The sequence below is a fragment of the Scomber japonicus genome, chromosome 21 (genome assembly GCF_027409825.1).
Source record: "Scomber japonicus isolate fScoJap1 chromosome 21, fScoJap1.pri, whole genome shotgun sequence".
Classification (NCBI taxonomy): Eukaryota; Metazoa; Chordata; class Actinopteri; order Scombriformes; family Scombridae; genus Scomber; species Scomber japonicus.
In genome coordinates, this window is record NC_070598.1 from 20,793,139 (window position 1) to 20,819,160 (window position 26,022).

The window sequence follows — 26,022 nt, forward strand, 5'->3', positions numbered from 1 at the left end:
GGGTTAGGGATCCGTGTAATTATTGTTTATTTGTGCTTATTTTCATTTAACGGGGGGAAGTTAACTTTCACTAACAGCTTGTGCAAACATGCTCTGAATGGCCCAGTCATGTAATCACTTTAATTAAGGTTGGGGAGGGTTTATTTGCTCAAGTTATACACAATATGTAAGTTTTCCTTCTTGCCTGAAGTGAACTTGCGTTACCTGCCGTGACCTCGGAGCTGTTATCTTAAACCTGTGACGACTTTCCTCAGGAGATGAGAAATCATAGAGGCTTGTCACCAGCGTCTCTTTAATCTTCATCCACCAGTTCTCCAAAGTCTTTCACTTTGGCTGACTGTGTCCCTGTTTCAGACTCCTGCCTGATGTCGAGTGTGGGCGTACAAAACGATTCAGCAGGTAGGAGCACAACATTAATCAAGATGTCCTGCCTCACAGGGGCCCGGTGGCAGCCACTCTTGCAGACGATCCCATGCGCTCGGCTCTGTTTCGTCTCAGGATGAAGTTCATGCCTTACACCGGCAGCTGCTTTCTTTGTCCTCTGACGTTTCGTGGCTCTACTGGTCACTTAGGTTTTGACCAGTAATTCCTTTTGAAGCCCGGCACCGAAACCAATATAAAACAATATTTTTAGTCTCAAGTCAAAGACAGCTAAGATGTTGTGCAGATATTCAACGACTTTCCAACATTTTCATCCTGAAACTTTACAGGAATTCAGTGTTTTCCCTATAAATTCTTTACATTCTTGTGGTTAAATAAACTTTGGTGTGACACCTGACTCTCTCGTACACCTATTTCATCATACATGGCAAGTGAGCGAAAAGTTAATGTGATGAATTAGGGCGTATTCGGACTGGTTGTGTAAAAAAAACATCTGGTTGAATATTGTGTTGAATCTGGCTCAACGTTTATTGAATGTCACCTACAGTACGTCACCCAGTCCTGGTAGATCACTTTGTCACTAGAACACTGTTTTTCTACTGTTTACTTGATACTGAATGATAAAATAGTTGCTACCATCATAACTGAGTAGTAAAATTTTAGCTATGAGTATTACAAACTGCTGTGCAGTGTTTTGATGCTGGAGAGATCTTCGAATTCCCAGATCTGTTACTCTAACTGGACTTCCTAGAACATATTTCACGTCTCATTTGTCTATATTTCATGAAAACAACCTTTCATCAGTATTATCTTGGACTTCAAGACCGTCAGTTAGTAACCTAGTTTACTGAAAACAAATTTGCAGACTAAAAATGTTTAATAAAAGCCCAAAAAATCCAATATTTCAATATACTGATGTGTATCTGACACACTATATCTCAACATCTGGAGCATCGTTCACATAAAATACCAAAGAAGGAAACTTTGGTTTAACGTCACCGAACCTCATCAGAGACAATTAAATTCAAATGTCAGTGTCATTTTAAGAACATGTACCTCGGGTTTTTGTGTCTAATGTCTGTACATGTTTTATATACATGTGTCACTCAGTCCTCCGTTGCTTTATATCACATCTACTGGAGCTCATTTCTATGTGGGTTTGGCCAGGCCTGCCAGAGGGGTAATGCTAGTGAAAGTTTTATTTCCTTACACTCGTAACATTTGTTTTCTCCTTAATCCTCTGATGTAAGTCAGATCCCTTTACAGAAAAAAATGCCACTTAGGGGGCCACAAATGTTTCTGCCCTTTAATATATAAAATGCAGCACTGTACAGTTTAGAGGTTGAGACAGTACCGAATATGAAGATCCACATTTTTCCATCCGACCACCTCCAATGTTAAGATGTGCATCTGTTTTTGAGTCAGTAGATGTAAAAGTGAAAAGCAGACTTTCATTAGACATCGTGGATTCAGCAGGGAACACCCTGTTTTTGCCTTTGGGGTACTTCATCATTCAACGTGTATTAAAGGAACTGGCTATGAAAGGTGGTCATTACTTGAAATCAGTGTTAGCTCTGTGTCAACACCTTACGCCATTACAATCCAAATTATTTTTTAAAACCCCAGACTCTGCAACTGTAATCTGCCCCCTCGTTTCAAGATGATGTTTTCACTCCAGACTTGGACTTAATTTTGCCATGTAAACCAAGTTGGAATTACATACTGCAGCGCACGGACTACTTGTAAAGCCACAGACATATTTGTTCAATAGTTTGCCAGCTTTGGTGGAAAATGTGACTGAGGAGAAAATTCGCAGGTTGTTTAAAATGACCCAATTACTGTTTTCAACGGGGTTTTAAACATTCGGGACACTAATCAGCGAGTTGAAACGTTGTGCTGTCTGTCCGCGAGAGCAATCAAGAGTCAAAACCAAAATGCCATTAGAAGTCACTGGGATTTCTCCTTGAAATTACAGTGGGGAGTAATTGCAACTTGGAACACCCAACTCCTTTAACCCTCCCATCCCTGTTGTCTGTCTAAATACGGCTTTCCAAGAATACACAAATGGCTACTAAATCGGCACATACTACTTCACAGGGAAGAGATGCCAGTTCAGTATTCGGTGTACATGGACGTGATGGATACATCTGTCAAATAACATGCTTTCTTTGTAAACCGGACCCTCTGATTTTCTTGCATTGTCGATCCAAGAGGAATTAACTCAGACAAAGCGTGCTTTTTGCGCACCTAAGCCTTGCCAAAACTACTCACTCATGTTAGAATAACAAAGAGGCATATTTGGCTTGGTCATTTATAATGCCAGTGTGAAAACCTCAGCGAAGTGTTTCGGTTATTTGTGTGTCATCGCCTCTATAACTCTGGTTGTACTATCTTTGGTTGTTAAGTCTGCAGGTATTTTTCTTTATGAGCCAGCAGTTGCAAAGCTCTGAAATATTTGGGGAGTGCTTGGGCAAACTGACAGACAGCAGTGAGCTAGACTGGAACAGGGGGTTATTTATGCATCGCGCAGAGGGAAAGGACAGAATTAGAGCGGGACAAAAAAACAAAAACAAAAAAATCAGACTTGAGAGAGAATGCCACATAAAAACAATACAACACCACACCAGAGGAGAAAAAACTGCACATTTGAACACTTGCCTAATTGACCACTTTGACAAATATCACTCTTAACTCCGATGAAACTGGAGCCAGCAGCTCCTACTACACTTCTGTACTTTGTGCTCATGTCTCAAAGCGCATAATCAGTTACAGATTTAAATAGGATGTTCTATAATGCCTTGCTGATGATTTGTTGATATGCTATTCCCCTCAGTTGCATGTCTTCCCCTCGGGTCCAGAGTTGTGATAGCTTGATGAAAAGATCCTGATGAAAACTCTAGGATAATATAATTTTTGGTAGGGTGCCATACGGAGCTCTCAGGTTGGTTCAGGATCCAGTGAGGGAAACCTGGCGGGACTTATGGTTCACAGCTGTGCTGCTTGGAGCATGTACCAATTCATCACTGTCTGCTGTGTGAGGAACTTGGCATTTTTGAGCATCTTTACTAGACCTTATCCTTTGTCTGCAAATGAATATAACTGGCTGTTGGCGATCAGTATCCCCTCCTTTCCAGTTAGGTGTAAGTGCAAGATGGAGAGGTCCAGAAAGGCTTTAGGTCATGCAAAAAAACCCCACAAAGCTGAAAAGTAAACCGAACATCATCATGTCACATTATGAAGAGAGTGAGAAAGACAGTAAATCAGCAAGTGAAGAAATACAGTAACTACAAATGTGTTGTTGCTTTAAAAAAAAAAGAGAAAGACCTTTTTTACCTTTTTCGAGGCCAATCAGTGCAATTTTTGAAAGCTAGAGTCATACCTTCCAAGTTTCATCAAATCAGAGCGGCGTCTAAGATTTCACAATTTCCTCAATTTCAAGGTCAGGTACAGACAAAAAAAAGCTATGATCTGTTAATGCGGCTGACAGGCATATCCTAAACTCCAACCTCCCCCTACTTCTACTTTACACTGACTACAACAGTCAGACAACAAATCCAGTGAGTAAAGACTGCTTCTTTAGAAATGCTTAGATGTTGAGTGCTGTAACAGTTTGGGAAGAGCCAGGATGACTCATTTGTGTCTGTCTGGCTGTGTGAAATAAGTGTATAACTGATTATATGTATGTGGATAACAGCAAATACATTTATTGGGCACAGAAAGGTTGAAATGAATTTTTTGTGTTATAAAATTTTTTGCAAATTCTGTTTTTCTCCATCCAAAAACTCTCCTGACATGTTCAAAACTGACATACAAATATAATATGATAACCTTCCAGTGTGGCCATAAACATTTCAGCTTTAGACATGGTCAAACGTCACTTCTTAACTAGTTCAGTTGAAGCATACTGGCACCTTAAGCTTCCTCCCAAAATAGCAAAACGCTTGTAATTAATGTACATGCCACAACTGTCATGACCAATGAAGGTATTATTAATATTTTTGAGATCTTTATGGAGACATTACTCTTGCAGCCTTGAAATCTGACCCAGACGTTGCGGTATTTGCACACTCGTTCCACTGTTTATTTATTGTCATGCCAGCTTGTTATTTACACTTTATGGAGGGGAATGTCAGGATTCATTAGCGTCGTGAAAGCCTTGCTAAAATGTCCTCAAAAACCACTGAAAAAAATGTATAAAAGGGGATCAGGGGACACCACTTGAACCTTTTGAAGGGTATAGAATGGTGAGAGATCTGGTGAGAGGCCGATGGGAGGAAACGGATGCATGGAGGCAAGTCACTGAGCAAATAGCAAGAGAGAGCGACACGCGAAGGCTCGCAACGACGGGCCTGGTGGTGTGAGCATGCTGTAATTATATAAAAGCTAATTTACAGATTGAGAACAGAAGCCGTGTTCACCCCCCCCCGTCCTGAGCTACCAAGAGAGCACTGCTCTCTATTTGGATGGAGCTCTGAGAGGCCGTTGTGTACACGCATGTTTTTAATGGCAGCTTCGCAAGCAAACCACGCCGCTGCCGCTGCTGTGCAACAGTTTGTGATTTATATTAAAAATGCTCCTTAGACACTGGAAGGGACGGAAAGCCACTTCTAATATTTGGAAAGAACTTTTACTGTTTATTAGTTGCTTTTATGAAATATTGCTATAAAACGCCTGGGGAGATGTGGGATCTTTAAAAACTTCAAAAGAGCAGTTCCATTTTAAAACAATTGAGCTAGTATCACAATACACAGCCTACTCTCTGAAGGAGTGTCTGACCATAAAAATAAGCGATATATGTTTATTGCCCTGTCCAACCAAGATGTGGACAGACAAAATTCACGACTGCAGAAAGGATATTTCCACACATAAGTCTTGTGTAATGTGTAATAAAGTCCTCAAGTGTGGTTGCATCCATCACCCTGACCTATGGGAAATGTTTGCTGGAGTCTGGACAAGGTGAAGGTCAGGCCAATGGTGAGACGTCCCAGTTGATAGACAGGGGTGTGGCAGATGCCAAGGGCCCACATGTTCCCTCAAAACAGGAGCAACAACATCAGGGATATCCCTCCATTATTTCCATCCCTCCCAGTGAAGCGATGTGAAGCATGGGAAGTTGAATGGTTACCAGAAAGGCCAGAGCCGGACGTAATTGCTGCCTCTGCCGAGGCGTGGAGGCATAACCTCTAATTTCCCGTGAATAATGTCCCTGTGTTGGACGGCAAGCCAAAGAAAGTGGCAGTTTCTTTTCTCAGAGGGTTTGTGGCTCAACTAATATACTCAAATGTGGCTTTATGACCAATGGGCCTGAGGGCCAGGCTCCTGAAATCAACTTACTACTTCCTCTCAGCCTCTCCCCTGTGCTCCACAAGGTTCAACGTCAGGTTCAGAAAGTCAAGTGCAGGCAGTGTTTCTTGTCAACAAGTATTTCAAAATGGCAAATCAAAGGCTCGTGGAGGTCTGAAGACTCACAACAGGAAGCAAATGAAGAAACTGTGTCCCTCTTTTGAATGCTTAACTTGAGTCAACCCCTTTGTTCTGTGTATACACTGTACAGCCAAGAAACACAGCACTGTTCTTCAAACGTGGCCTAAAGCAATAGCTTGACATTTTGGACAATTTGCCTATTAGCCTTCTGGTTTAGAGGTAGATGAAAAGGACTGCCATCACTCCTATGTTTAATGAATATATGGCAACAGCTAGAAGACGGTTAGCTTAGCTTGACACAACAACTTGAAACTAGGTAAACAGATAACCTGGCTTTGTTGACAGCTAGCAACATCTGCACCTCTAAAGCTCACTAATGAACATTTCATTTCTTTAACAGAATCACTGCTGCCAAGTAATAGTCTGGCAGAGGACCTTCCATTAAACAGTGAATTGTTAGTTCTTGTATAGATGAAACACTAGAAATACAACGTGTTAATTAGTGAGCTTTAGATGTTCTGCTCATTGGATTTTTGTTCCCTTTGGACGGAGCCAGGCTAGCTGTTTCCCCTCTGTTTCTGGTGTTTAGGCTAAGCTAAGCTAAGCATCTGCAGGCTCGAGCACATATTGGAGCCGTATCAATATTCTGATCTAACTCTCGGCAGGAAAGCAAATAATCATATTTTCCAAAGATTTCGAAATACTTCTGTAACAACTCTAGGATGACATGTCAAGCAATAATACTTCAGTTAAGTCCCATCCAAAAAAAACTGGTTATTTAAATACATTTAGAGAACTGATTTGTTAACATTAGAGTAAGTTATACTGTATAATCGTGTGCTTTTATTTCAGAACAAAGGCAACGTAAGTAATGAGTTGAGTGTGTTTGCTGATCATTAGATTGTCTGCATGAAACCGAGCCTAAAAGTGGTACATCTTGTAAAATCTCCAAAAACTGAAGTTTGTCAAATGATGAAGTGTAAATATAAGAGTATGAAAGACTGAGAATGAAAAAAGGAAATGCTGATCCGCAAAAGAAAACAATATGTTTCCAACTTTTGTTTGCTGAAGTGAGATGCTTTTCATTTAAACATTTCCTCAGAATCGGTTTTGACATCGGGCATGTTGCGCAGGCCATAAAACTTGCTGTGTGGAATTAAAGGGCCATTAATCATTGTAAATTTATTTGCTTCGAATGTTTTGGAGCCAGTGGCTTCCTTCAGCTTCTAGTTTTGCTTCTTGGAGGAAGTTGCTTCTTCACTCATCCACTCTCCACCATCCGTGCTCTTCCAGTGAACCCTGCAAACAGCTGGTAATGTTTAAACTTCAAAGAGTGATGAAGATTTTCAAGCACATATTTTCAATGTTTTGCTAATTTTCTATTTTAGCAGGTGGCTGATATTAATGATGAAAGTCCCATGAGATTTTGTGGCAGCCTCTGGGTTTGAGTGCTGAGCATCTTAGCTAACTGGGACCAGGACAGCGGGATCAGAGAAGACATCGAAGCTGACAGACATGTGAGAGGGTGGCGGCGGTCAAAGCCAACTGTCTTCTACTGAAAACTGCAGTGCAAAAGACTGTCAAGCCTGACATGGCCTGTTTATAATGAACAAGAAGAAAAGACATGACAGACCAGATGAGCTCATATCAGCTGCATTCACAAAACATTGCTACATCTGTGACTACTATAAATTCATACAGTATAGAAAACTACAAAATATATATAAGTACATATGGTAATAAACTTGAAACATGATATTCAGCTACAAAAACAATGACATTTTGGAAATAAACTGAGCAATTTGCTGTGTTTTCCCAAAAAAACCTTCATTAGATCGTTTTATAGTTGAATGACTAAATGCCATGCAACTGTTTTGGTAAAGAGATCGGCCAAATATCTACAAGATTTTTGTTTTTACTGAGAAAAATAATGAGCTTGTTTATAAGATATATTTTATTATTTATCATAAAAAGCCTCTACAAAATCTGAAATTACTGTGAGTAATGTGGAAAATTATGATTCAAATTCATTCTTGTGCTTAATATCTGTGGTGGAGACAAGACATACTATTGTACCCGTAATTGTTATAGACATTTCTTATCCACTAATGCTAACATGGTATGAATTTATGTGTTCATATTATTGTGTGGTATTTATACTGAATATTTGAGCAGACTGCCTGTATTCCACATTGCTTCTTTATAACCAACAGTGAGTTATTCTGTTTATCCAAATGTCTCAATGCAGGTTGGACATGTTACAAATATTCACATACTGTGAGTCAAAATGTATACAAACTATATAAGTGGACGTTTGAGGGACCCAAGCAGATGTGGGTCTTGTTTAGATATCGTGGTCTCATGTGGGTTACTTATGGAATGTTACTGCTGAACCTGACTCTTAAGTGTTTTACTCCGAAGTAAGTACAGCGTGGGGTATTTGGCATACGAACACACGTGACTGACAAAGATGCATTTATTTTATCATCATAATTTCCAAGTGGAGACAGTTGGAGATAGAGCAGATGGCTTCCTTAAAATGTTTGTATGAACCCCTGATGAGGTAAGTGATGTGAGGGCAGAGATTGGGATGAAAGAACAGAAACAAAGTGGCGAATAAACACACACTTATTGATGAAAGATAAAACATTTTATTTCAAACCCTTCTCAGATAATCTGATATAACATATCTGAAACACGTGTGGTTCTTATATCTGTGACACTTTGCTTTTCAAACACATTTGGAACTCTGAGGTTCATGCTGCCATTGCTAATGTAAATATTTGCCAATGCTGTCACAGCTGGACCGTCAGTACTGCTAAGAGTACTTCCAGGGTGCTGTGATTATTGATAATCAATTAAATAATCTTGCCTTCCTATTGGCCAGGGCAAGAAGTCGGATGTTGCGCACGCAGCCGGCAGCAGCTTCCTGGAGCATCTCGTCATCAGAGCCCATGATGTGGATGAGGGGCTGCAGGAGTACACAGGATAGAGGTTACAGTATGCAGCAGGAGCACATTCCCAAAGAATCATCAGATTAGAGGAGAGGACTCATACACCTTTGGAAAAACACATGTGCACATGTTGCCATGTCAGCAGCACTTGCTGCACGAAGCCACCGACGAGAGCTGCAAAGATATACAGTGACAGTGCGGCGACAGTCTCAGGCCGCACTGGCAAGCGTCCCTGTGTGTGTGTGTGTGTGTGTGTGTACGCCTGTATTCTGTGTGTGTACGCCTGTATTCTGTGTGTCCCACTTTACCCGTCCAAACCATGCCTCAGCAAAGGGGTTACAGCTGCGAGCACACATGCTTCTGTAAGTTTGCTCAGATGAAAGTCATGCAGGGCAGGCTCGACATTAAAAACCTGAGCATGAACCACACCACTCGACAGCCTTTCCGCTGCTCCAAAGGTCAGATTATATCCGACTATTAGTGGCTTGTGTAATGGATCTCGTTAGGTCTTATTGCAGAACAAGGTTTTGCGCTCTGCAAAAATCCCGAGCTTGGGAAGTTTATTTTTTGGTTACATAAAATTGAACATCTAAAAGATTTTTGTACGTTCAAAGACTTTTATATTATGTAGGAATAAGCAAAAAGAAACACAGTGAAAAATATGGACTACCACTGAGTGGCATGTGTGTGTTTTTTTTTTTGAGGGGGGTGAGCTTTTTTTTCCCTTCCTATTCTATCTTGAGCAAAATCACTACATTATGTTTGTGGGCGGCTGTGGGGCCGAATCAAAATAAAAGTAAATGTAAGCATAAATACTCTGGTGCATTGGATGAATCTAAATTTGTTCAATGTGTGCTCCTTCGTAAAATCACAATGGTGTGCCGTTGAGGTTTCCTAAGCCACATTTGCAATTATTCCGAATCGTCTTGTTTACATCGATAATGAACCGACGGCAACATTACATCCCCCAACTAAGCACTTAAGGACTCCTTGCTTCTAAACACAATGAAGTCTTGATAAATACAGTAACTGCTGAGATGTCTGAGGCACTTTTAAGCCCCATATATCAAAAGCTTGTTCTCAACTGAAAGAAAGAAGGGATTTTGAAAGAGATTCCTTTAATGAGGAATGTGCTGCAGCAGGCTCACAGGTTGGTGTTTGAACAGCATCCGGATTGTTTCCGTGGTTATAGTGCAGCAATGTAACATCCGAGTTGATCCTATGTTCAACACATGAGACAATATCTCCACTGTCACCGTCTAAAGGAAATGAACCGAGAACTAAGCTTCTTTTAAAACCAGCCATTGCATTAGTGATTCTGAAAGCTTCTGGCTCATCTCCATTTTCTCAATTTCTGTCACCCTCTTCTTTAAAACTCTCCCATCCTGTTCAGCATGTTGGCTCTACATATCAACATAGGAAATGATGGTGTTCCTATTGAAATGTCTGTCCGATCTTTTCTATGAATAATCATCTAATGCCAAGTCGTCCATCTTCAGCGTGAAACATCTGATCGGTGCTCGAGGTGAACCTGAGTTGTGTTCATCCTGTGTGTCAGTGAGGAGCTGAGGTTGACCCTGACCCCTCTTCCATGTTACATGCAAACTTTAAAAGCCGCTACGCACACTTGTGTGGTCAGCAAACAGCCAAAGAAGCCGAGAGAGGAGACATTCCCGGGATTTTCTGCACCGATCAACACCGAAAGGAGAAGAAGTGACAAATTAGATGAGGCCAGCTTGTGTGTTTGTGTGTTTATGTACAAACTTGAAATGCACAGTGAGCTTAACTGAAAAGAAAATAATATCTTTCCTCTGGTTATAATCAGTGCATTTTGTGGAAAAAGGCCACGCAGCAGTCCGAGGTGTCAGCTCTTCTCAATGCACCAGTGTCGGGGAGCATATGAAGCGTTTGCCCTCGGGGGTTTTATATGATTTTTAAATAGCATTCAAAACACCTCTGAGAGCAAACTTACATCCACAGGCTCTAGAAAACATGCAGCTCACTAAACAAGTCTCTTTTGTGAAAAGAGAGGATGCCTGAGAAGTGCCAGAGGCGGCGTTTTTCTTTTTTTTGCCAACCTCATAGCATGTTATTCAGACGTCGCCAAATCAGGTCTCTCGAAAGCGCGCAGCTAGGCTAAGATAAGCGTGTCTCTCTTTGCTGCCTTTTTTTTTTTTTCCTCTCTCTCTCTCTCGCTCTTTCCCTCCCAGCTGGGATCTGTGAGAATATAATACACCACTTGTTAGATATTCCCCCGACTGTGGCAACATGAACACACTTGCGCCACGTTTGAAAAAAAGAGTGAATCGTGAGTTTTTGAGGTTTTTGCACTTCAGAGAGCTCCAGTAAGTCCTGACCTCCAAGAAGGGAGCCAGGGAACAAGTCCCCCCTCACCCCCTCCCTCTTTCTGGTTGAGGGGGAGAAGGAGGGGGGGGGGGCGTGCAGTCTAGGAGGGCTGCTCATATTGTTGCATGTGCACACACACATTCACACACACGCATCCTATCGCACATGGAGGCGTCATGGTGTTAAGTGCGCTCGGGTTGGACCGCGTCTGCCTGCAGGAGTTCAGGTTTAAATAGCCCCCCCCCCCCTCTCTCTTCTCCTCCTCCTCACCCCGTGCCGGGTCTGACAGTCATTATAGCTCCATCAGCTCCCAGCGTTCCCATGTTTCAGGCTCCGCTGTGTAGGCAAACAGCACAAACAGACAGCAGTGTTTAGTTGGGCCGAGGGGAAGTTGGTGAGGGAAGTCAAGGTAAACAACATTCCCTGCAGCCTCCAGTGAGCCAGAGACTGTTAAGCTGCCTTTTCTCTGTGTCTCTGAAGAGGAAGAGGAAAAAGCAGGGAGGGCAGCTTTCAAATCAATGACTTAAAGGGGGAAAGTTTCAGTCTGAGCCCTAAGCCTGTTCAAACCTGGAGAATACGGTTCGCATTTCTGGTCCAGGGCATGAGGGAGAGAGGCTTAAGTCGAAAGCATTACACTCCATGGATCTTGAAAAATATGGTAGTCATAACAGAGCAGGGAGCACAGCGGCTGTATCATCTGCTCACCGCACCCACAACCTGAAATCATGTTACACACAAACCATGAGGAAACTGTAGAAGTAAACCTGTGATGCTCTGCTTGGTTTTTCACTCCCCTCCCTCTTTTTTTTTTTTTTTTTAACACTGGGTGTAATTTTTGTCCCCCACACACTCACACACTCACACACTCTCACTCCAGAGGACTCAGCTTGTTGGCGTGTTGGAGAGAGGGGAAAAAGAGAAAAAAATTAAAACAAACACTAAACCGTGCCGGGGCAAAAGTGTGTTCATGGCAACAAAAGTGCAAACGTTTTTCTCATTTAGATTAGTAAAAGCCGAAAATACATACCAGGACCTGGCAAAAGCTACGCTCTGGAATACCTTCAGTTGAAAATTACCAATAATTACCATCCGCATTTTGTAATTTTCATCAATTTACTTCACAAAGCTTTTCTTATGAAAGAGCCTCTTTAATACAAATAGCTGGCTGAAGCTGTCCACGAGGATTTATGGTTTCAGCAAACAATCCCCAGCCCTTTTTGGAAGCGATGTAAAGCGGAGGGGGAAGGCATGTTGATTTTGTACATGACACAAAATGAAGCACATCCGTATAAAACTGCGAGATACCATGAGTGGATGTCAAATCAAACGGCCCAGGCGATTCATCTCCCAGGCTAAAAAATCTCTTTCCTCTGGTATGCATTTCCTCTGAGAGCGAGAACCTGAACGGCTTTTTTTTTCTTAAACAAGGTAGGATCTGAGAGGCCGACGGATTCCAAAGAAAATACGTTGATGGGAAATCTGAGGCAACTAAATAAAAGAGACAAAAAGGAATTTATGAATGACGGCAGGTCGCGTCCAAAAAACAGGATATCAAAAGCGATTTAGCATTGAAACAAAATAATTGAAAGGACAAAAAATCGAAGGCTTTGGAAGGGGTAAAATAAAAACACTAAGAGGGGGTCACTAATGTGTTTTCCAGTGTGAAATACTTTCTTTTCAATGCTTAATTTCCTCTGAATCTCAAGGTGCGGGGCCATACACCATTAAATGCGCTAGAGAGGAAAGTTGCTTTTTAAACCAACTTCGGAGTAAGAGAGACTTTTTCGCTCGTTCGAAATCATATACTACATGTGGGTGAACATGTTTTGAGAGCTTCTCAACGGCACAGAAAAGCTCTTTTGAAATACGGCTGCAATAATACGAGAGGCGGTCCAGAATTTTACACAGGGCCATAAATTAGACGAGAAGCCCTCTATCAATCGTCGATAAACCCCCTCCGACCCATTCACAACTATCGGAGGTATTATTTTAACACGTTCTCCCCGACGAGCTGCCTGCATGTCATAAAGCAGAGTATTACAGCACACTGAAGGGTGGAGATTGACAAGCTCTCCTACTGTAATGTTTCCTCAGGGGTCAAGCAGGTAAGTATCAGCCTCCTGCCCAGACTGGCTGAGACTGAAGCCAGACTGAACAATGAGGCTGCCTGTGTTGTGTTTCCATGTCTGAGATTAAGAACAAATGCAACTGCTGGTGCAGTTACGTGGCCTTTGGTAATTAAGCTCTTTAAAAATCCAAAAATACATTATGGAGTAGTGTTGCAACTCTTAAGTGGTACATTAATAAGGGCAAACACACAGAGACAGATTAAAAAGGGTGGTATGTCTTGCATTTGCACACACATACACACACATACAAAGAATTTCAAATATAGACACACACAAACACACACACACACATCTTGAAGGTTTGTCCAGTTTTTGTCGTGGCTCAAACTACAAAAAGCATTCAGCTTAACGACTTTTGCAAATTGGACATAACTCTTTCGGAACACCCAATGTTCAGTCCAGCTACCAATTATGGCTAGTGTTGAACCACATACACTGTAACAGCAGATCAAGCTAAAGTACACCATTTAATGAACATGGGAAAAAAATATTTGGCTGCAATGGCATAACCACTTCATAATTTATATCGCAGTTGTTATTTAGAGGAGGGAGGAAAAGAAAAAAAAAAAAAAAAAAAGGATTTTGACTCACTGTGGCCACGAAAAGATTTCTCATGTGAAAGTCTTCCTATGTGAAACATGACTGAATCGGAGAATGAGATAGCAATGTTTTCCCAAATGATTAAATATGGGTGCATGATCATCTGTGACAAGACATCAATTACAGCGTAATCTCTACATAAAATCTCTACATCGCTGTCAGACACAAACATAAACACTCTCTGGAACTGAGCATGGAAACAGTCCGACAGGCTCAAATGTTAGACAAAACAATGCTTGTTCCTTTTTGTAAGAGCGCTACACAACACTGCAGCGATGAAGAAAATTGGCGGATGTAGACAAAGAGGAAAAAAAAAAACTTGTCTATAAAAAAACATTGTTCTCTTTTAGCTCTGGACAGCTCTGACCCCCACTCTTTGGCCTGAACCATATCGCTGCTGCATTCTACCCTGATGTCCAGGAACAGCCCTTAGCAACAGTTACCCCCAGCTACAGCCCTTTGACTTGTGCTGTAATGGCATCTAGGGTCTACCGGAGAAATGGCACTTCGCACACACTGAGCTGTTTGCTTTTCTGAATTCCCATGACGGCTAGAAAGTGGAGTCATGTTTCCGCTGTTCGAATAAAAACCCACTTTGTTTCTGCTCCATCGGTCAAAGGCTCTGAAAATAGTCACAGCTTTTCAAAGTTTATTACTCAGTGTTTTTCACACATCGCAAAAACAAGGGTGGTGGGAGGCCAAAGCGCATTTTCCTCAATGCAATTATGCCAAACTTAGCTGAAACTAAAAGAAATGACTACTTTGTAAATTATCAACAAAAAAAGGAACAGCAAAGAAGTTAGGAATTCAGCTTCAAACAGTACTACCAACTTACCTTGACCACTGCTTTCTCGTGCATGGTGATGCAATTGTATGGGTCTTTGGACAGCTGGTACAAGGCCATGGCTGTGCTCTGGTGAACTGAACTGTCTTTGGACTTGAGGTAGCGCACCAGGGGGGCCACAGCTCCAGCTTCTCCAAAGGACGCCCTGTTGCTGCCCCACATGCAGCAGTGGCCAATGGCCTGAGCCAGGTGGCGACGGAGCCTGTCATCAGTCTGTATGGAGGAGAGCAGGATACTATTGGACCCCAGTGACCAGTCTTTACAATGTAGAAAACAACAAGCTCAGCAACAGCTCTGCAAGAGACTCTTGGCTGAATCTACCAATGTTCTTCTCATTAGCTGGATTTATGCTGCAGTAAGGACAAGAAGGGCAACTAAAACCCATTGTAAAGACAGTTATTTGTATATTGACAGTAAGTACAGTGTTGTTGAATAGTAAAAACCTTGTTGTTTGTCTCCAGCGGTGAGGTGCACTTACTGTGTTAGTCAACTTGGCCAGCAGTGGGACGACTCCATGATCTGTGAGGACTGCCAGGTTCTCCTTGTCTTTGGCTATTTTGGCGATGGCGGCACAAATGCTTGCCAGGACCTCGTTGTTTGTTGACTTCAGCAAATTAACAATCAGTTCCAATCCACCGACGAGGGAGCGCACCATTTCCCCCGCGTCCTAAAGTCAAAGAGTCTGTTATTAGCGCTCGATCCGTGGAAAGAGGGAACAAGGAGGATGATGAAGACGGCGAGGAAAGATGAGAGGCAGGCAGAAGTTTTTAGCAGACTAAACAACGGGTACTAAATAAGCATAAACAAAATATCTATCTTTAGCCTGGGCAATGAGCTAAATCCCATTAGCGAAAACCAGGCAGTAGAATGATCTCTATCTGTCTGCAGTTGCTTTCAGAAATAAAACTACCTCTCCTAGTGCAAAACTGTCTGCTTGAACAGGCAATGAGTTTGACATCTTTGTCAACCTCTCCTCCTCTCACCCTAACTTGTCATAATGAGGACGAAACATGGAATTTAGAGCTTAGAGGTGACGTTTAAAGCTTTAGCCCCGGGCTGACACACAGCGTAGACTTGAAGCTTCATGGTTTGAGTTCATGGCACCAGCGGGTACCACAGGACTCTCAGCCACTTATGGAGCCATGCCTACAAAACCAAGATGCTGGTAGGGAGTTGCTGGAGAGAACCACAGCGGAAGAGCTGGCACAGACGCAGGCTTCAAGTCCGACTTGGCAAATCAGGCCGCTGTTTAAAATCACAACTCACCGTATCGAACCATACCGGCCGCGGGAAGACTACATCAAGGTGGCCGAGTCTGTAATGTTCAGCGCGTTGAAAATAGAACAGAAATCTCACCCCCCCAAAAAAACCCATACAATCATGAATGACTGGATGCAAATCACAAAGCACGCTTAATTTGAGTCCATTTCAACATCAATCTAAATGTCCAGAGCTGATGAATGGCGCAGTGCTGTGCAGCGCAGTAATCACATAATTTAATATGTACGCCGTATTGTTCTACGTTCTATAAATTAAGGCAAATTTATCAAATTCAGTGCTGACAAAAAGCAGAAGCTTGTGGACCATTTTGGTGCGCGGCTACTATGGGGGGAGCTGGATGTACTTGTTGTGTTCTCCTCTCTAACAGAGAGCTCACAGCTGAGTCCTGGCCAGGGTGCGGTGTATGGGCCCTGTGATGCTGTGCCAGAGGATGAGCCCATGTGTGCAGCGAAGGGGCAGGGCAGGGAGAGAGGAGAGGAGGGTGGTGGGGTGAGGGGGGGTGGGGTTGGACTGGGAGCTGACCCCCCCACCACACACAGGAAGCTCTTCCTCAGGAATACTGATGACGGCTGGCCGGGAGTCCCTGCGACAGAGGAAGCTCTCTCAAGCCACCAGCTGCGATAGACTAGCCAGAATCTCTTTCATGGCCTGGACGGGCCCCCAGATCTGAAAACCGCAGCATTATGAGGCTGCACACGGAAAGGCCTTTCTCGCTATCCTCTCTTTCGCTCTCTCTCTCTCTTTTTCTCCCCTCCTCTTTACCCAGGATGAAATGAAATAGAAAACACATTATCTGCTGTGCGTGATCTCAAGCGAAGGGGAGAAAGCCAAGCTCAGAATGGCAGAAGCACGCCCTGACCCCTTCTCTAAAGCAATCAGGCTTCTATAACATTCAGTGCTACTATGTAAAGGAAAAGTAAATCAAGCATCCAAAATGTGCCTCTTTGTCCAGGCAAATTAATGATACACCCCATTAGTTGCAACTGAGAGGATCCTACTTCCTTGATTGAAGAACAAAGATAATTGAATGATTCACTATTAAGTCTTTACAGCACTTGTGTGATACTAAGTGTGTTAAATTTGTGGACCCGTGGGCATGGAGCGCAGCCTTTTTTTGTGTCTGTGGGGCAGCAGTATGGAGCATCCAGCAGATGCATTTATACCACGGCTCTCTCATAAATCCGCTATGGAACTGCTAACTCGAACCACATGGTGTTTTTATCTAAATAACGACTGCATCGAAGCAGCTGTATCAGGTTCCTCCGCTCGATGGGCAAAGAGCACTATTTAGCTCTTGTCATTGCCCCCGTCTCAGTAAAATCACCCAAAAAGCATGTTCATGAATTTCCCTCAAAATTGGCACTCTGACATCCAGACAAACACTGTCAAACTTTGTTAGCCCTCAATAGCGAGTCCGACGTCCCCCTCCCCTCACCCCCCACCATCTCCCTCCATATGGTTGCCATGCATCATTTTCGCTACACTTGTAGGCCAGAGAAATTCCAGCCAGCAAAAAAAAGAAAAAGAAGAGGACTTCACCCCCCCAAGACACCTGCCTGGGCTCAATATATCTGTTTAAGCTTAACCAGATTGTCCCAATGACAAACTGTTTACCTTAATCACAGCGATAATCTAATAGAAGAAAATTACGTTTGTATTTGGATCTGATACAAGTAGTCAGGGGATGAATAACCTGCTGATGTGTAATTGAAATGAGACTTGATTGACAACATCGCTGTTAAAAAAAAAGCTTGTGATAGTTTCTGTATAGTTGAAGTTATATAAGTTCTGGTTCTTTATTGAAGGCCACGCTGCAGGTTCCTCTGCGAGCCATATTTGCTGTGTTTTCATTAAACAAGTGGGATCACAGGGAAAAAACTGTCTGGTACCCTCTGCTCTGCGCCTGGATCGTGTGCCTCCGTAACTAGTAGCATGTTGAGGGAAGATTTTCAGCTGGGGAATAAGAAGCCGTGCCACAGGATATTACTCGGTCTTTCTCCCTGCCTGCTTCCCAATTCACCAATCCCAGTGTGCCAAGGAGGCTTCTCTGCTTCATATTAGCCCACGGTTCATGTAAGCCTCCTCTGACACAGCTCTGCCCCTGCTAACCTCCCAGCAGCAGGTTGGAGGGAGAGCTCGGGAGACAAGCATGGTGATATAAGCAAGCTTCTGTTCTGTGAGTGGGATCTAACCCTCAGATATTCTGAAAAACGACACGAACCCAGCAGACCTCAGGCTATCTGTGTGCCTTTGGTGTGCTTCACGTGCAGACACACAGGACGGAGGCAGTAGACAAATACATTTTATGTCATGAAGAAGTGAAAAAAGAGAAGTTTCTGTGCTTCAGTGTACCTTTGCATTCTCAATACATGGACAAAGGGCCCAGGCAGCACTGGATTGAACATCTGCACTGGGGTTTTTCAGCAGGGACCACACCAGGCGGACTCCATCAAGCTGGTCAATGATTCTGTAGGCAGACAGAGAAATGGTGTGAGAAGGGAGTTTAGAGAAGAAGTGGGGAAAAAAGGAGAAAGGAATGAACAAGGAAAGAATAAGCAAAACAGAAAAAGTGTTCATGCGGATCTTTCATCAAGCGCAATTTCATGCTTGAAAGATTTACGAGCACAACTTTTTTCATCGTGTTTGTTTCTCTCTCTGTCGCTGGCTGCGTCAGTCTGTGCAGCAGCAGGCTCGACGCGACTACTGCCAAGTAGCAGGAACGATCGATTTCAGCATCGGCTTTTCATCATAAATGGAGCTCTAGCAAAAAGTTCAGTCAGGAAGACTGGATATTTCTCGCTTTATCCTGCCGTTCACATCCCTCACGCGTGCTCGCTCATAATTCCCTCGCTGTATTGTCTGAGGCTGTCAATCGAGCTGTCAGCTGTTTGCATCTATCCAATAGCACAGGGACACATCTCCATTGTTTTCCTATCATCTGGCTGCTGTCTTTTTGAATGTTTCTCTCTTTCGCTGACCTTAGTGCATTCATACTGCTGTTATGCGTTCCCCTCCACCTCCCCATCACTGCCTTGTTTTTACAGATTCATTCTCATCAGCCTCATCAGCTGATGCCCCTTGATTAAAAATCTCTCTGTAGAGTCTAAGCGCCAAAGATTTTCTTATAACTATATCATCTGTAATAATAAACAAGTATCTTTACTTCATTCACTATAATGTCGCTCCTGATTGAACTTGAATTCAGTCCCGCTCACTTCCTCTCCAGGCCTGAAACCCACACACTGTTTCTTCACTCAAATCTTTCTTCATGGAAGTGTTCGGCGTTGCTAGGGCCAGAGGTTAACTGGCATACATCTACGCTTATAGTGCTTCATACATGGATTTATAAATAGAAACTGAGACAAACTTACACTTTATGTTGGTGGCTTGTTTTTCAACCCGAGCCAAGAAGAGGACCTCTTTCCAAATCAAACAGAGCCACAGACAGGTCACTCTATATTTCATTGGGTCTGAGTGAAGTTTACTTAAGCATGAGCTGTATTTCAGGCCGTATACATGACTGTAGTCAAAATTGCAGTCAGGGTCTGAGACCTGAAGAATTACGCCACAGTGCACCCGTTGTCTGGTATAAATAACATGTAACGTGTTCCCCATGTGTGCTTCCACCAACAAGGCCGACATTGAATGCTGTCATAATTACTTAAACACTCCCTAATCACAGTATCTCTGTGACTGGCAAAGAGCGAACACTCATCAGGGACGTCCCCTGCACCATCTGTCTTCCGTTTGCACATAAATCAGTCTAGAGGGATCATAACATCAGATTCCAGTCTGCGGGGCCTCTTAAATCCGGACCAAAAACAAAAAGTGAAGCGTCATATCATCCGCCAAAACAGCTCCGTCTTCTCATGAAGCAGGTATGAAACAGATTAGCAATGAAGTTGCAGCTGACAGTGATGGATTAGAGAAGGCGACCACAAAGCCTGGAGGCATTAAACAACGTGTGTTCACTCTTGTAGCTACACAGGATTCATTGGAGGAAGTGCTATGTCATTAACCACACACTGCCTACTGGTTGAGAATGAAAACAAACATATGAGTATTTCATGGAAAACTTGAAAGTGATCAGTGTTGTTTTGGGCTTTTGGTAGTTATGGATGACCTACCTCAGAATGATGATGAGAGAATGATTGCGCTGATGAACATGAGGTTGTGTTTGAGAAATAAAAAAAGATTTTGTTGGTAAAATCGAAATCAAGTTAACTGACGGGAATGTCACAGTTTAATGTGCGGCAACAACAGCGATATGCATACATCATCATCATATTTGTTCGCAAGCTAAACATCGTCTAATCACAGGGATTTAAATTAATCACAGGGGATCTGAAAAACAGCTTTGGGCAGCGTTGGGTTAGAGCAGGAAATAATCAAATGTGAGTTATGTTAATTGCTCTGCAAACTACTGTACACATACATGTCTCAAAATAAGCCATCGCCACAAAACATACAAAAAGCGTCGGTTGAAGTAAGAACTTTCTGTTTTATAGCTGAGTGTTAAGGCTGAATGATTACATGGTCTGGCCCTAAATATACCTACTGTGAGAAAACATGGAGAACATGATGAACTGACGTAAAAAAAAAAAAAACAGTCCTTCTCTTGTGTGAAGTTTAACAGTCACAGGCTTTATTTTGTCACGCTTCACTTTTTAATTGAGCCCCTCGATTTTTGCTTCCCCACACAAACGTAAAAAGCTCATATGATAGTATTAACAGCTAAATAACAATGAGAGTTGTGTTTGTGTCCAGTGCAAATTAAGAAGGGTTTTGTAGTCCGTAACAGCCTTGTAAAAGCAACAAGGCACAGATGGAAGCTCCACAATGTTCTTCAGTATTGAGGGTGAGGTTAAATGAACACAGAACAAAGGCTGCTCTGGACTGTGGTTCACTGTGTTTTCCCAGCCATGTAGTCTTGGACAGGGCAGGGCTTTAGGTATGTTCGTCTGACCAGCATAAGTCCTGACAGTGACCGCAAAAGCTATAGTAAAACACTGGGAATTAAACCACAACCATATTTAACACAGCAGGTACAATAAACAAAGCCTTTAAAATCTGTCATTAAGCTGGAGGATGAAAGAGAAACCTACCGTCATAATTGCGAATTAAAAGGACATAGATTTCTTTTAAGCATCAGCCCATGACAGGTTAATGATACTGTGTTTGGATCCCAGAGATCGTGTCATTCCCTTGTCAAAACATACAGTATGACATCAATACATGGCCAAGGGTGTGATGTGTTTGGAGCTAATTCAGTAATGATAGTGAGTAAGCCACTAATCACATTTTAAGAGAGTCTTTACATGGGGCTGTTTGCCTTGTGTTAACTGTAGTGTAAATGTCAAAGAGCATGTTGTTAGCTGGTTGGGTGCATAGGAAGAAATAGAGACTTACGCCATGTTCTCCTTATCTGTGGCGCAGGCACCCACTGCCTTCGTTACGTTTACAAGCAGCGCCTGGTTAAATGACACAGGTTAAAAGCATTTATTACAACAGAAGAATATGCAAATGTATTAAAAGTTATTTAAAACAAAACAAAAACATGCCTGGTTTGTTCCAGTGAGCAGGTTGACAAGTGGTTTGATTCCTCCACTCTTGCGGATGGTGGCCTTGTTAGCAGGTATCTGGGCAAATTCTCCCAGGGCTCCCACTACATTGACCAGCACTTCTTCAGGTTGATTGGTCAACAATCCGACCAGGGTCTCCAGGGCTTTGTACTCCTGAAACCTTCCAATGGTGGAGAAGAGGAGGATAATATTAATCAATTATACTGTTGTTGCTATATCAACAGGAAAAATCTGTAGTAACATGAGGAGGAACTTGTACAGAGCAATGAACAAGAAATAGTATTTTTAATAGGAGTCAACAGGTATGCTAACTGCCAACTAAGGTGTACTTTAAGGCAGTGGTGCTTTGAGCTAAATTTTAACATCCACTTAGTAGGCTTAATAACATGTTCCCAATCACAATGTTAATACTGATGTTTAGGAGGTTTAATGGTTACCATGTTCACAGATCTTTAGCACTTAAATTTAGCATGCTAGCCTTCGCTAATTAGCACTAAACACAAAATGCAGCTAAGGTAGATTGGTCATTATTGTCTCATTAATTCATTACCTTTACAGGTTTTGTTCATAAACCAAAATATTGGAAAAATGTAAAATCTGACCCAATGATGGTGCAAGATGAAGAGTCAGTGCACCACCAACATTGGTACAGTTCATACTGAGGGAGGCATGAATGCCCGAACCAAATCTCAATCCATCCAATAGTTTTTAAGAGATTTTATTCTAAAGCACAACCTCATGGTGGCACTAGGGGTGATGTCTGGGGATCAAAAAAGTAATCATAATTATTTGTCTAGGAACTGTGGATGTGTGAATTTAGTGCCAATTCACCAAGTAGATGCTATTCACTGGATACGTGAAAACTTTTTATAATACTAGAGGATAATTCAGGAGGTCATTTTTCTGACATTATGTTTTGTCGTCTGGCCACCATGAATGTCTCAACCAAATTTCATAGCAATCAATCAAATGGCTCCAGTCTGGAAGTGGTGGACAGACAGACGGATAGACAGCCTGACATTAGCATCCATACAACCATACCACTAGCAAGGCTAAAAATGTTATCAGTTGACTAAATGACATGTCGCAGCTACAGTGCCCTCAGCCACATGGGCACAGATCACTCAATGTAACCCAGCAGAACAGGCAGTTTTCCCACGGCTGCTCGCAGTTGCCCCTTGTACGTACTTTGCATGACCAAAGCTTTGCTGTGGCTTGGAAACTCTCCCTCCCTCTTTTGCTGTGATTTTGCCTTGTTTGCCAGCGCTATAAGAGTGGTAAACTATAGTAAACATTTAAAAGGGATATAACGCGGTTACAAAAAACCTCAACAAACCTCTGATGTACAGTTAAGTTCTACGACTGTTTTTATTCACAGTTACGGTTGCTGGCATCACGGTTCGTAAGCTATTGTAGATGGCCAAGGTCATTTGGTTTTGGTCAGGGTCCACTGACACACAGCCTATTCTTGCAAGTGAAAACACTGCTAATGAAGAGAGAAGCTGCCAAAGTTAACTTCAGTGAAATTCACCATAAAGAAAAACAATGGTTTCCCTATGCCATCACTGAGGTGTCATCTGCAGTTGACTACAGTAGAATTATCTTGTAATCACGGACATAACTTTTGATAAATGTATGGTAAGTCATGTCTATTTTTGTTAAGCCATTCCCAACTAAAGCAATTACGTGATGGCAAGACTAACATTACACAAAGCAGCCTGAAGCGGCTTTTACTGCAAACATTGGGATTCACACAACTGGAGGCTTATTAAAGCCTGTCAGAAGACACAGGAACCACAGTGGGGCTTCTGTGCAGCTGACTTTTATGATTGATTGTCTGCCTTTTCCTTTTCTCATTCATCTGCACTACTCACACTTCTAACTAACTGCAGAAAGCTTAAATGCTGCTTTTTATACTAACTAGGGGTTTTCAGGCAAGCCAAAGCAAAAGTAAGACATTTCAGAGATCCTGAGAGGAGAACCTGTAAGACATTTAGGACTAGCCATGCAGAAACGCAGAGAAATAGCAGCTCACTCCACTTGAAATTTAACAGACAGATAGATCTGTTCTATTTGAAAGGAAACAGCAGAGCAGTGAATCACTTGGGTGAGCGTAGAGCTTTTGTCAGGTAATGAGAAGTATGATTTGGATAGGCAATTATGGTCTGCTCATCATAGGGCTGGAACAGAGGTAAGATGGAGGGGTAGTCAGTAATTGGAAACGAACCCCGCAATCTTGACCCCAAACATTACTGTGCTGGCAAATACAGTCCGAGACTTGGCAGTCATGACTTTCCATTGCAAAGTTATTCCCTCACTCTTTTGTTAAGGCTTTTTACAGCATTTTTGTGTGTCCATAACACCTCAGTATACAGGCTCAAGGGGCCGCATATCGATGCATTCATAAATCTGCACAAAATAGCGTTTCAGTGTTTCCAAGCAGGATTTACAAAGGCTTTTTCCTAGTACACATAACCCTGGCGCAGGTATGGCCCTCTCTGTAATTTTGAAAGGCCCATGAAAAACATAGACTTGCGACTATGTGGGCTTTAAACAAACACACTTAAGTTATGAATGTAATTATATTTCAGGGCATCAATCATCTCTCATTTTGATACAACATTAATCAGGAAAATGGCTAACACATGCTGCTACTTGTCTTAAGGGGAGGTCCCCCCTTTCCTTCCTCCAGACCCCTATACTGTCCAGACCATGTAGAACATCAGCAACATGAAAGAAAAAAAAATCATGCTGTTTGTAATGGACTACAAGGTCTGTTTCATTTGACCATGTACTTAATGAAAGAAAAGGAGGGGAAAATGTACCCTCTGCCTCTCATTATTACTGTAGCAAAATATATTCCAAAATGATTTTCATTTCAGTCCACCACTCAGCCAATGATTGATTCTGAAATGAACGCATGCCCTTAAAACCCTGTTACCATTAGCAGCCTTTCCTTTTTGACAGTAATGGCTCGGTCACTTCACTCCGAGCTTTTTCCCGACCTAGACATTTTAAGTGATTCAAATAAGCCCCAGAGAGTATGAAAAAACAGATCCACTTACACATTTAAGGGTGCATTAAAAACATTTGCTCTGCATCATGCTGGTTTCCTCGTGAAGAGGTGGCCAAAGTTCACCTTCATTCACACCCAACTGCCCACATCATCCAAAAAAACTAAATAAAACACAACACAGGAAAGAAAACACAAAACGAGAACAGATTTTGGGTGCTCTCACTGAGATACCTTTGTGACATGTTAAATTTAGAGTGAGGGCAACCAAACTGTTTGTAAATGAAGTGTCACTAAATGTGGCGTACAAGTGATTAATGGCATCATTATAATTATTTCTATTATTGTTATTATCAGTAGTCGTAGCACTATTTTACATAGCAACAGTGTGACAAGTAATTACGAATGGCAGCAGGCCTGTACTAGCAGCTAGTGTATTAAGCTGCCACATTACTCATGGCCAACGCAATTAACTTGTTTTATCACTACGCCAAGCTGCAGTCAGAAAGGCTCCAAATCTGTGCCAGTTTTGATATTTTTAAGGACATTTGTTTTTGGAAGAATGTATTAATAATCCAGTGGGAAGGTGTTTTAAAGCTTGATTGTGTAGTTTTGTATGAATAGTCATGCAGTCAATCCTTTACATAAATGTCACTAAAGGACCTCGTGATATCAGTTAAAGAGACAGCGGATCTGCCCGTCCTGCTTTGAAAGAATGTTATTGTCATGTTTCTGCTTCTGTAAAGGAATCCTCGCTTAACTCGATGTGGCAGCAGACAGTTCCAGTCGGGAGGACTTAACTTTAGACTTTAAATGCAGGATATCATTCTGTCAGTTATGATATATGAGGTGCAGAAAGATCCACGTGAGTGCTACTGAGTCTCTTTCTTGTTATTTTTAGAATTCTACTGCAATTTGAACTATCCGGTGTTTCTGAGTCAGAGAAAAAAAAAAGAAGAAGCCCTTTCACATAATTTCACCTCAGCGAAAAGCCTGAAACTTTAAAAATACTCAATATCGTAAAAATGATTAAAAGATAATGTCTTATCACTTTCTTGGCTGCATTGCAGAGACTACGTTCTGAGTTGATTAATATGTTACCTTAGGTATTAGATCAGTGCATGTGGGTTATAACTTATGTCCCAGGCCTCACACTGAATAAGAAAATAAATACAGTTAAATCATTCTTTCAAGGGAGCACTGGTGGAAATGTATCAAGCTGCCAGAGCACGCTCTCCGGGCATTATTTATTTTCGAGGGAAAATTACTGACTTAAAATCATCTGACAGTGAAGTACAAGTCAAAAGACATTCCAGAAATGTCACAGCTAAAGGAACCAGGAGGAATGACACTTAAATAAACCTCTGCCTTACATGACAAATGATTAAAAACTCTGTCAGCCTGCGTCCTCTGACATTAGAAAATCACCAGCTCAGGGCTGATTTTTTCAGTATGCCTACTTTGGTTC

General features: G+C 42.1%; 1 protein-coding gene across 1 annotated transcript in view; it reads right to left on the reverse strand.

Moving 5' to 3' along the window:
- Positions 1-292: 292 nt before the first annotated feature.
- The window catches only part of odad2 (outer dynein arm docking complex subunit 2), a 45,658-nt gene continuing 19,928 nt past the window's right edge, over positions 293-26,022 (reverse strand). The window contains exons 15-21 of the mRNA XM_053342356.1: positions 21,521-21,701; positions 21,369-21,430; positions 18,312-18,426; positions 15,157-15,345; positions 14,670-14,891; positions 8,678-8,776; positions 293-484 (exon numbers count right to left, since the gene is read on the reverse strand). Coding sequence (XP_053198331.1) covers positions 293-484; positions 8,678-8,776; positions 14,670-14,891; positions 15,157-15,345; positions 18,312-18,426; positions 21,369-21,430; positions 21,521-21,701 — 1,060 coding nt within the window. The remainder of the gene's footprint in view (positions 485-8,677; positions 8,777-14,669; positions 14,892-15,156; positions 15,346-18,311; positions 18,427-21,368; positions 21,431-21,520; positions 21,702-26,022) is intronic.